Below are 12735 nucleotides of genomic sequence, written 5' to 3' on the forward strand. Positions count from 1 at the left end.
GGCACTTACAGTAATAAATGTTTCCATAGTTCAAAAGCAAGGTTGATTTTAAGGCCCGTAAATTGTTTCACTTCAGCATTTAGGTTCTGCCACTGTCCAGTTAGCAGAATTAGTGTCAATGGGTTTCTGATATGTATAGTTTTCATTTGTGGCACAAATCAATCAACTGGATAACCAATACAATTTTAAATACCTCTTCATCATATATTTGTACATATGAACATCGGTAAAGCAAGATGGCGTATTGCCTGACAATATGACTCTTGGTTGATCTGTGTCGACACCTGACCGACATGATAGACGTTAGCGTGTTGACCACTGTGTAAATTAATTCATTTCGAGGCCCTCATTCTAGTTTTGAAATATACATTGTGAACTGAGCACTTTGGCTACACTGCTTATGGTTGTTACATTTCATGAGATGGAATCAAAAAGTTGTTTTCTTTCAAACTTTGTCAAGGAAGGCCTGTTTTGTGAATATGAGTTATTTATGTGTTTCTCTCTTGTTCAACAATACTTTGTGCTGAGGGGGCAAGATCTTTATCATCATAGCGGAAGAAAGTATTTGGCCCTCGGTAGCTTCCATGGTTCCCATAGTTATCAATGAAATACGTTTATCAAGGTTTTTCGATACATGTTGTGGATTAAAAACGTAAATGCCAAGATTGATGTCAATTTGCATTTAACCAGTAGTCCTTTCTTTTTTCTTTTTTTTATGTTGTTGGCAATTCTACGAGAATGTGATGTTTCTCCTCACAGATAAAAAAAAAAAAAATCTAATGGACATTACACAGCTTGCACACATACTGTAGGTCTATTAGGTGAAATAAATTAGTTGTATATGTTTGAGTAGATGAGGTGAAATGATTGTAATACATACACACACGCTCAAGTGTAACCCTGACAGTACTGCAAAAATAACTTGTTCAATAGAAATATAACATTTAACATCAAGCTAAATGGCTAGTCAAAAAATGTAAACATCGGAAGCGTTTGATCATTTTTGGTTAAAACTCTTGATAGAAAATATGTGAATTAAAAAACAGCACATTTGTGTTAAATAATAACCTCCTCTTGTACGATACAAATCATGCGCTGAAAATGACCTTTTTTCTTTCTGTTACCTTTTTAAATAGATTGATAAAAACAGTACAAAAAATGCTGTCTTATAAAATACAGGTTTATCTTTCTTTGAAAACTAAAGGCTCCTTGCACATTGCACAGCATTTTAAACTCTTTTTACCGAATAACAAGCTGATGTTAACTTCCCTCACAGCGAGAGTTAAGGCTCTGTGAGGCTTTGCTCCCATGCTGTTTCACATTGATTTCACTTTCATACTGTCAAATCATCTGACCTTGCCCTGCTGCTGGCTTTGCTTAAACTGCTGAGTGGTCTGGTTTCTGCTATCGTGTCGGTAGCCTCAATGTCGGGGTCCGCGTGGCCCTCGTCCTCGCCGCTTTCCGGTAGGACCCTCACCTCCGCCCCAGTGGTCTGGACGTAGGAAGGCAAAGACTCGTCGTACACTTTAGAGACGTTCTCACTTTCCACCTGGTAAGGTACGGGCAGCCTGCCTGCCTCCATGCCCACCTCTGTTAAGGGGAAGAAGTGTGATGCGGGCTTGTCGTCCTCCAGCTGCCGGTAGCCCTTGGCCTTCTGGATGGACGACACAGCCATGGAGTGCAGGCTCTTTTCCTCAGGGGGGCTCTGGTCTTCGCCGTCTTGACCGCCCTGGGTCTGGGGCGGCGGCTTGCGGAACACGAAGCGGATCTTCTTCAGGCCCAGGTGGCTGATCTCCACAAAGTTGAGGAAGAGCGAGACGCATGCCACGGCCAACATGAAGATGATGAAGACAGTCTTCTCGGTGGGGCGCGACACGAAGCAGTCCACGGTGTTGGGGCAGGGCCAGCGGCTGCACTGGTACAGCGGCAGGATGCGGAAGCCGTACAGGAAGTACTGGCCCACCACGAATCCCACCTCGAATAGCGTCTTGAAGATGATGTGGCAGATGTAGGTCCTCAGCAGGGTGCCCTCTAGCCTGAACTTCTTGCTGCCCTTGGTGCTGGTCTCCTTGGTGGTGCGCACACTGCCCTGGTCAGGCGCTAGCGGCAACCTCTCCTCACTCAGCTCCTGCTGGCGGTTCAACTCAGCCTCCTCGCGCTCCTTGCGCTTCTCCTCCATGTGGACATAGTGCACAGCGTGGCCCACGTACACCAGCGAGGGTGTAGACACAAAGATGATCTGGAGAACCCACAGACGGATGTGCGAGATGGGGAAAGCCTCGTCGTAGCACACGTTCTCGCAACCAGGCTGCTGGGTGTTGCACACGTAATCCGACTGCTCGTCGCCCCACACAAACTCAGCGGCTGTGCCCAGGATAAGGATCCGGAAGATGAAGAGCACTGTGAGCCACACCCTCCCAATCACCGTTGAGTGTTCATTTACTTCCTCTAATATGTTTCCCAAGAAGCTCCAGTCACCCATGATCAACAATCAGCGCTACATATTGAGGTTTGGAGAAGAGAAAAGCAAGTTATAAACCAATCTGACGACAAAGAATGCAAAGAATCCTTGTGTTGCATCCACAACTCTCCTTTGTCGACCCCCATATAACAACCAAAAATGTTCTTTATAGCTAGCTACAGCAATGATGAGCCACTCACTCACTCTTTGTCAAATCCAGAGAGCGCAAACACAAAATCTCTGCATGCCTCTTTGCCTCACCCCAAATGACTAAAACCAACAGTCCAAAAGCACATTTTAGCTACAAACACCATAGCAATAAACACCTTAACTCTCTAAACTCTATATAAATAATCAATCCCAGGATATATTATTCCAGAAACACGAATATAATATTGGTGAAAGTTAACAAATGGGCAACTTGCCACAGTGAGAGCTCCAGTGTAGTTGTGTTCCCCTTCTCTTGGCACCCAATGGTGTGAAGTGAACTTTTTTCCTCTCTCTTTCCCACCTAAGGCCCCTAGTCCTTGTCGCACCACTGAGCAGAAGTGAATGAATTGAGTCTGATGGTTGGTTTTTAGTTTGCTGCAATATTTAAGCTGGGAGCCAGACAGCCTTTATTCGCCGGGCGATGTGTGGTGACGCAGAAAACAATGGGATCACCCAACACAAACGGGAATGTATGGGACACCGCAGTTGGGAATGATACCAACTCATGTAGTGTACAATATACATGGTGTGTCCTATTGAATGGTTGTATATTAGGGAGGGGAAGGAGGACAGGCAAGGCACATCCTAATGAGGTTGCTGCCGACAATAAAGCTGTTTACTGACTTGGTTAGACAGAGAGATATATCAACTGATGTAGATTGTTTATTGGATGAATTAGACATTTCATGTGGAATGTACTGTGATCAGCAACAAATAATATACTGTACACTGTTCTGAAATGTGTGTGATTTTTGGGGGGAGAAAGTTTACATTTTGATTGTAAGGTCAGGTCATCCTTGTTTCTGTGGGCTTTTATAAATGCCTAGGAATGTATGATCTAACATTTTAGCAAAAAAAAACAGGACTTTGGTTTGCTCATAATCAAAATAAATATTGGTAACACTTTAGCATCCAGGTATAAAGCTTTTCCAATTTTGTTCTTGGATTTTACTATGTCAAAAAGGTAAGGTGTTGGTTTGGTCAGCTGTGACCCACAGAAATGCAAACTGAGATGTGGGAAACATATACTATGACAACGGTATTCTTCTACCGTCTAAACAGTTTATCTTATGATGTTCCCAGGAAACTGTAAGCAGACCAAATGTTATAAAGAGACAAAATACTTTTATTTGCTAATGTTCATTTATTTGCTATTTGTCTTCCAACCATTTCCACTACATCTGTGTATATGGATGTTCATCAAGATATCGTACACTCAATGGCTAAAACTGTCCCTCAAAGACAACAAGGAACTTTACCGCAGCTATTTCAGATGTACAGATATCTCGGTAGAAATTTGCACATTTTTGTCTAAAATGACATACCCAAATCTAACTGCATGTAGCTCAGGACCTGAAGCAAGGATATGAATATTCTTGATACCATTTGAAAGGAAACACTTTGAACTATTTGGAAATGACTGTAGGAGAATATAGCACGTTAGATCTGGTAAGAAATATTACAAAGAAAAAAACAAACCTTTTTTCTACTTTTTTTGTACAATCAATTTTTAAATGCAAGAGAAAGGCCATGATGTATTATTCCAGCCCATGAGCAATTTAGATTTTGGCAGCAGTGAATGTGCAAAGTTTTAGACAATGAACCATTGCATTTCAGTTCCACATTTTGAATCAAGACTGCCCAAATGTGCCTAATTGGTTTATTAATCACTTTTCAAGTTCCTAACTGTGCACTCTCCTCAAGCAATAGCATGGAATTATTTCACTGTAATAGCTACTGTAAATTGGACAGCGCAGTTAGATTAACAGGAATTCAAGCTTTCTGCCAATATCCGATATGTCTATGTCCTGGGAAATGTTCTTGTTACTTACAACCTCATGATAATCGTATTAGCCTACGTTAGCTCAACCGTCCCGCGGGGACCCACCGATCCTGTAGAGGTGTTAACCTCACACTACCATGGTTTATTACCCAAATACAGTTACTATGTAATGTAGTAAAATGGTATCAGAGCTGGAAAGCGCGAAATTACCTATTTCCGTTATTACCATGTTATTGCAAATGTATTCTGCGCCATAGAATGCAACCAATATTTCTGTATTGCTATTATTTTATTTGTATATTTAGCATGGCCCCAGTGTTTAAATGTACACAAACTACCACATTATCTGATGTTATTGTCTGCCGTGTTTAGTCGTACTCAAACAAAAAATAAGTCATAAGATTGTACGTGTGGCCTACCTAATGTGTTTAGATATGGGGTTAACACTTTGGTGTGCAGTGGTATAATGCATAGGAGTGCATCATAATGCATAAGCCTTGTAGTAAGTACCTTTGAAATGTTTATAATGTGTTAGTATCGTCTTATAATGAACAGGATGCTAATATCAGTCATTTTGAAACAGTTGAAAAATTGACACATAGAAAGAAGTAATAACACATACAGTGGGGCAAAAAAGTATTTAGTCAGCCACCAATTGTGCAAGTTCTCCCACTTAAAAAGATGAGAGAGGCCTGTAATTATATTTAAATCATTTTGTAGGATTTTTTTATGAATTTATTTGCAAATTATGGTGGAAAATAAGTATTTGGTCACCTACAAACCAGCAAGATTTCTGGCTCTCACTGACCTGTGACTTCTTCTTTAAGAGGCTCCTCTGTCCTCCACTCGTTACCTGTATTAATGGCACCTGTTTCAGTATTGTTATCAGTATAAAAGACACCTGTCCACAACCTCAAACAGTCACACTCCAAACTCCACTATGGCCAAGACCAAAGAGCTGACACCAGAAACAAAATTGTAGACCTGCACCAGGCTGGGAAGACTGAATCTGCAATAGGTAAGCAGATTGGTTTGAAGAAATCAACTGTGGGAGCAATTATTAGGAAATGGAAGACATACAAGACCACTGATAATCTCCCTCGATCTGGGGCTCCACGCAAGATCTCACCCCGTGGGGTCAAAATGATCACAAGAACGGTGAGCAAAAATCCCAGAACCACATGGGGGGAACCTAGTGAATGACCTGCAGAGAGCTGGGACCAAAGTAACAAAGCCTACCATCAGTAACACACTACGCCGCCAGGGACTCAAATCATGTGCCAGTGCCAGACGTGTCGCCCTGCTTAAACCAGTACATGTCCAGGCCCGTCTGAAGTTTTCTAGAGAGCATTTGGATGATCCAGAAGAAGATTGGGAGAATGTCATATGGTCAGATGAAACCAAAATATAACTTTTTGGTAAAAACGCAACTCGTCGTGTTTGGAGGACAAAGAATGCTGAGTTGCATCCGAAGAACACCATACCTACTGTGAAGCATGGGGGTGGAAACATCATGCTTTGGGGCTGTTTTTCTGCAAAGGGACCAGGACGACTGATCCGTGTAAAGGAAAGAATGAATGGGGCCATGTATTGTGAGATTTTGAGTGAAAACCTCCTTCCATCAGCAAGGGCATTGAAGATGAAACGTAGCTGGGTCTTTCAGTATGACAATGATCCAAAACACACCGCCCGGGCAACGAAGGAGTGGCTTCGTAAGAAGCATTTCAAGGTCCTGGAGTGGCCTAGCCAGTCTCCAGATCTCAACCCCATAGAAATCTTTGGAGGGAGTTGAAAGTCAGTGTTGCCCAGCAACAGCCCCAAAACATCACTGCTCTAGAGGAGATCTGCATGGAGGAATGGGCCAAAATACCAGCAACAGTGTGTGAAAACCTTGTGAAGACTTACATTAAACATTTGACCTCTGTCATTGCCAACAAAGGGTATATAACAAAGTATTGAGATAAACTTTTGTTATTGACCAAATACTTATTTTCCACCATAATTTGCCAATAAATTCATTCAAAATCCTACAATGTGATTTTTTTTCGATTTTCTTTCTTCTCATTTTGTCTGTCATAGTTGGAAGTGTACCTATGATGACAATTACAGGCCTCTCTCATCTTTTTAAGTGGGAGAACTTGCACAATTGGTGGCTGACTAAATACTTTTTTGCCCCACTGTAACTCCATGCCTTAACCTTTTTACGGGACAGTTGAGCTAACGTGCGCTATTGTGATTAGCATGACAGTTGTAAGTAACAGCAAACTTTCCTGGACATAGTTTTATATGGTCTTATATGTGCAGAAAGCTTAAATGATTGTTAATCTAACTGCACTGTACAATTTACAGTAGCTATTACAGTGAAAAAAGACCATGCGGAGAGTGCAGTTAGAGGAGAGTGCCCAACAACAAAAAGTGTTTACTGGTTTGACCTTCAGAGGTCAATAATGTACTTGCATTCAGTAATCTTGCTCTGATTTGTCATCCTGAGGGTCCCAGAGATAGAATGTAGCATAGTTTTGTTTGATAAAATCCATTTTTATATTCAAATGTAGGAACTGGGTTCTACAGTTTGAACCCCTGCTGTCTCTGGCTCCACACCCACCCCGCCCGGCCATCTAGATGTGTGAAAGTTAGTGTATAAGCTAAGAATATGCATATCCTTGCTTCAGGGCCTGAGCTACAGGCAGTTATATTTAGGCAAAAATTGAAAAAAAGGGTGTTACTAAAGTGTGACTTAAACCGGTTTCAACAGGGCGTGTCCTTCAGGGTCATAATTCACAAACCACATCCTTTCTGCCGATTCTATTGGATCCACAACAGGACGTACCTTTCATCCAATAAGAAAGCAATCTGCAGATGATACCTTCTGTCTCTCATTGGCTGATGTGCGACAGTGGGCCCTCGCGTATGAGGGGGCTTGCTGATGACCCACTTGTTTTTAAGTAGAATACTGCATATTTTCTTTGCCACAGCTGTAAGTATCAGTTCCATGGATTGCAATATGCCCCATAAAAGTTCCATCATCCTTCTAGATAGGAAGTTTCATTCCAAAACGCTATATATCAGAAATGTTGGTAAATAAGCTTTAATTGTTTAAAGAAATTAGGAAAGAGATGTGTTTTTTTCAGTATATAATCATGACATGGGGTTGTTCAATGATAAACATGTACAGTATAGGTTTACAATATGTCACATGATGGTTTCATTTCAGATTGACAAATAATCATGTTTTTTTGCAAAATGCTATATATCCGCCCCTCAGAGAAATAAGTAGTACTGCTAGGTTTTACACAGTCAAATAACAAAACTATTTTACTGCACAAATGATACATTTGTGACATCAATATAAAAACATGAATATATTAATAATATTATTCAATACAGTAAGATGAGATCTGTATGTAAAACATTTACATTTGACATTTTTGTAATTTAGCAGATGCTCTTATCCAGAGTGACTTACAGTAAGTGCATTCATCTTAAAAAAGCTGAGTGAGACAACCACACATCACAGACAAATATACAGGATATGAATGTTCCATTCCAGCTAAACTATTTATATACTGTATAGCGTTTAGCAAAAAAAACATATTTTCATGCACATCTAAAATAAATATATTTTAAATCAAAAAATTAGTTATATTTTACATCCACATGAAGGTACCCATAAGCAATAATTTCTCATTTAAAAAAACCCCACAAATGTAAATAATTGGTGCGTTTCGGAAATAAGCTCTTCATTATATCCCATTTTATCTGAAGTGCTTGATGACTGACCGGAGGTGGAAAGCATGGGTTAGAATCTTTGAGTGACTATATAACTGGTCCAACTATACGATATTACAGAAGAAAAAGTATAATGCTGTATTTCAAAACATATCAAGTCTAAAAAAATCAGTTGTGTGAGAACACAGGACAGCCAGCAGTAGTGATGCCTTTAGCACATTGAGGCTGGGGTCATGGAGGTCATAGCACTAGAGGGAAGAGTCAGACCAGACAATAGTGGGTCAAGGATGCCTGCTAGTTCTGACCGTGTGGTTTGGTTAATCAGGAACAAAATTAAGCTGCCATTTTTTTTTTATACAGCTTTTACATTGTCGTCCCTACATCTTGTGCATCATTAACCAGTTTCCCCCTTACTTTCCCTAAAGTGAATTTGAAAGGATATCCAGGTACAGAGACACATGTAGGCTAACAGGGCTAGTTCTCCGCGCTGTACTTGTCTGTTAATGGCACTACTTGTTGATATTGCCAGTGCTAACGACCTAAGCCGAAAGCAGGGCTGTGAATGGCGCAGGGATTTTGCACAAAAGCATGATGTCATGATGGGGCATGCGGGCTCTATTGAGCAAGGGCGCTGAGGCGTGAGCCCAGATTGTGCCAATGAAGCACCTACTCGTCGCAAAGCGGAGGACTATCCCGCCAACAAAGTTATCTTACGCTTATCTGCCTACACGCCGTCGCGCCACACGTTTCCTGCTCTTGGGGGTTGCGATTTAGCTGACGATCCCAGAACGATGCGATGATTTGGGATAGAGAGGATGCAAGGCATTAGGGGAAATGAAGGCCAGAGGGGACTCTCACGCTAGCATGTAGTAGTTATTTGGAGGGGAAGCATGCTAGTGCGAGTGGGTCTGGCTTCCATTGCACTCTATATGGAAATAGGACTGTGCAGCCATTTAAACAGGCATAACAACATCAGACTAGTGTCTCTCTCTTAGGATATCCCACCTGCATGAATTTACTTAGCAGTACCCAATACCCAAAGCACTGAGGTTATTTCTTAGCTATTTCTTGCACTGTAATAATATGGCTATAAGTATTCTCCTTGATCTTTGGGTGCTGCACAGTGGGTCTCTCTGTCTGTCAGTTAGTGAACGTCCCAGTCCCACATTGATTCCCCTCATCTCGTTTTCCTGCCATAATCCCATTAATCTCTATTCCAGGATCAGTCTTTTGATGATACCCAGGCGGGACGCTCTCTTCTCTGTTCTTTGTGCATACCAGAGATACCAGCCACAATAAGAAGGATTTATCTGATTCAGCTCACTTACACTGGGGGGGGGGGGGGGCATAGGAAATGGGAATGGAGCGAATGGATAGAGGGATGGTCCCTCTTTGCTGCCTTACAGTGGAAAAGCGATGTTATAGTTGGAGTGGGACTAAGCCAGGGCAGCAATGATGCTTTGTATGTGTAATAAACTGTGGTCTCACCCTCTCAACCAAACTTTAATGTGTGATTTGTTTGTGGTTGTTGATGTTATTTGATGTCATGGAATGCAGTCAAACTAAATGTGCACATAGACAGTTGTCGTGACGTTGTATTAGTTAATGTGACGACTGTTGTTCATCGAATGATTAAAGTTTCTAATTGTCTGATTAACTGAATCGAGCGATTATTAACTCATTAACCTGGGGCACCCTGGGAAAACTAGTTTTTATTAAGTTTCTATTTCCCAAATTAACTCAAAGAATATCAGAATATCGATTTTACAACAGCCGCTAATTAACCAGTTGCCTCTACCAATCTCGTTCTGACGTCGTATAGCCCATGAATCTGCACGGACCCGGGTCTCACCAATGAATTCGTACCACACCAATCTTAGTTGAATATCTAAACTCAAAAGCTAAAATGATTATAAAAGATACACATAGACCAAACACATTATAGGCTATTGATTAGAACTTAGTATAACGGGCCAACACACAATGGCGCATGTTACCCACAATGAGGATTTCAAAAGAGAGAGAAAAAGAAAGTCCACAAGAGAAATATACATTTGGGTGAATTTGTCAGCTATGCTATTCTAACCCTTGCCCCAAACTGCCGCTCTTATGGGTCAGAATATAATGATGTAATTACGTGGGGATGATCTCCGAGGATTCTCTAAGTAGGCCTTCAGCTGTTCGATGACACACTACTCCAGCGCACCTCTCTGAGAGTCCTCCCGCTGTCTGTGTCCTTTTTGGCTTAGGAGTCTGTTCCCTCGCCATTTGCTCTGGAAGGGGTCTTCTGAGGACAGACAGCTCTGTAGCTCAAGAGCTCACAGCATAGGAATGAAACCCTTTAGATACCACGATTCGATGGGAGATGGAGGCTAGGTGGTTCTCTTGAATTCACCCGCTTAGACACAGCTACTCATCCGTAGCTTGGGTAGAAAAGGATTTCTTTGTCCTCAAACTTGCGTTGCGTTCTGGGTTTGTTGACTTTTTAGACCTTGCTGCAGCTGGGGTCACGTAGTCCTCCTGTAAATTCTATACTCAAAGGTTGTATATCCTTGGGTCAGAAGGGGGCGTAACCGCCTTTATGGCAATTCTCTGGGCGTACCAAGTTAATGAGGCAAGGTCTAGATTTTATTCAAATCCAATTTTAGACAACTAACTTAACATTTCATCTTCCCCAAAACATTCTCTTTGATTTGGATATTTTCCATACAACGTACAATGTATAAACATCAAACATATACTAGGAAAACAATGTTTTCGTAATAAAGTCATCTATTAACCTTTAATAACAAAACAAAAATTACATTCATTTTCATATTCCATCTATCGTCATGACCTCCATTGTGGCTGACGGAAACCATTGTTCCAAAGTCCCTTTATTTCATGTTTAATGTTCTGAGGCTGGTTCTCTTAACAGGTGTGCCTTGGATATAATTTTCTTCTTAATGCGTTTGAGCCAATCAGTTGTGTTGTGACAAGGCAGGGGTGGTATACAGAAGATAGCCCTATTTGGTAACGACCAAATCCATATTATATTAAGAACAGCTCAAATAAGCAAAGAGAAACGGCAGTCCATCATTACTTTAAGACATGAAGGTCAGTCATTCTGGAAATTTCAAGAACTTTGAACATTTCTTCAAGTGCAGTCACAAAAACCATTAAGTGCTATGATGAAACTGGCTCTCATGAGGACTGCCACAGGAAAGGATGACCCAGAGTTACCTCTGCTGCAGAGGATAAGTTCATTAGAGTTACCAGCCTCAGAAATTGCAGCCCAAGTAAATGCTTCACAGAGTTCAAGTAACAGACACATTTCACCATCAACTGTTCAGAGGAGACTGCGAGAATCAGGCCTTAATGGTCGAATTGCTGCAAAGAAACCACTACTAAAGGACATCAATAATAAGAAGAGACTTGCTTGGGCCAAGAAACACGAGCAATTAGACGAGTGGGAATCTGTCCTTAGGTCTGATGAATTTGAGATGTATTGTTCCAACCACTGTGTCTTTGTGAGACGCAGAGTAGGTGAACGGATGATCTCCGTTCAAATGCAAGAGAAAGGCCATAATGTATTATTCCAGCCCAGGTGCAATTTAGATTTTGGCCACTTTAGCCTCAAACAATAGCATGGTATTTTTTCACTGCAATAGCTGCTGTAAATTGAACAGTGCGGTTAGATTAACAAGAATTTAAGCTTTCTGCCAATATCAGATATGTCTATGTCCTAGGAAATGTTCTTGTTACTTACAACCTCATGCTAATCGCATTAGCCTACGTTAGCTCAACCGTCCCATGGAAGGGACAACGATCCTGAAGAAGTGGCCAGTGATTCCTTGTCTATGTGTATTTTTTAATTTAATTTATTTATTTCACCTATATTTAACCAGGTAGGCAAGTTGAGAACAAGTTCTCATTTACAATTGCGACCTGGCCAAGATAAAGCAAAGCAGTTTGACACATAAAACGACACAGAGTTACACATGGAGTAAAACAAACATACAGTCAATAATACAGTAGAAACAAGTCTATATACGATGAGAGCAAATGAGGTGAGATAAGGGAGGTGAAGGCAAAAAAAAAAGGCCATGGTGGCAAAGTAAATATAATATAGCAAGTAAAACACTGGAATGGTAGATTTGCAGTGGAAGAATGTGCAAAGTAGAAATAAAAATAATGGGGTGCAAAGGAGCAAAATAAATAAATAAATAAAATAAATACAGTAGGGAAAGAGGTAGTTGTTTGGGCTAAATTATAGGTGGGCTATGTACAGGCACAGTAATCTGTGAGCTGCTCTGACAGCTGGTGCTTAAAGCTAGTGAGGGAGATAAGTGTTTCCAGTTTCAGAGATTTTTGTAGTTCGTTCCAGTCATTGGCAGCAGAGAACTGGAAGGAGAGGCGGCCAAAGAAAGAATTGGTTTTGGGGGTGACCAGAGAGATATACCTGCTGGAGCGCGTGCTACAAGTGGGTGATGCTATGGTGACCAGCGAGCTGAGATAAGGGGGGACTTACCTAGCAGGGTCTTGTAGATGACATGGAGCCAGTAGGTTTGGT

The 12735-nt window shown here is 41.2% G+C and overlaps 1 protein-coding gene across 1 annotated transcript; it reads right to left on the minus strand.

The window, feature by feature from the left end:
- Window positions 1-291: 291 nt before the first annotated feature.
- Window positions 292-3004, minus strand: LOC139413091 (gap junction alpha-8 protein-like). The gene is made up of 2 exons (XM_071160143.1): window positions 2887-3004; window positions 292-2497 (listed from the first exon to the last, which is right to left on the minus strand). The coding sequence occupies exon 2, from the start codon at window positions 2480-2482 to the stop codon at window positions 1334-1336; it is 1149 nt and encodes a 382-aa protein (XP_071016244.1). The 5' UTR covers window positions 2483-2497; window positions 2887-3004; the 3' UTR covers window positions 292-1333.
- Window positions 3005-12735: the final 9731 nt, after the last annotated feature.

Source organism: Oncorhynchus clarkii, chromosome 7, assembly GCF_045791955.1.
Source record: "Oncorhynchus clarkii lewisi isolate Uvic-CL-2024 chromosome 7, UVic_Ocla_1.0, whole genome shotgun sequence".
NCBI lineage: Eukaryota > Metazoa > Chordata > Actinopteri > Salmoniformes > Salmonidae > Oncorhynchus > Oncorhynchus clarkii.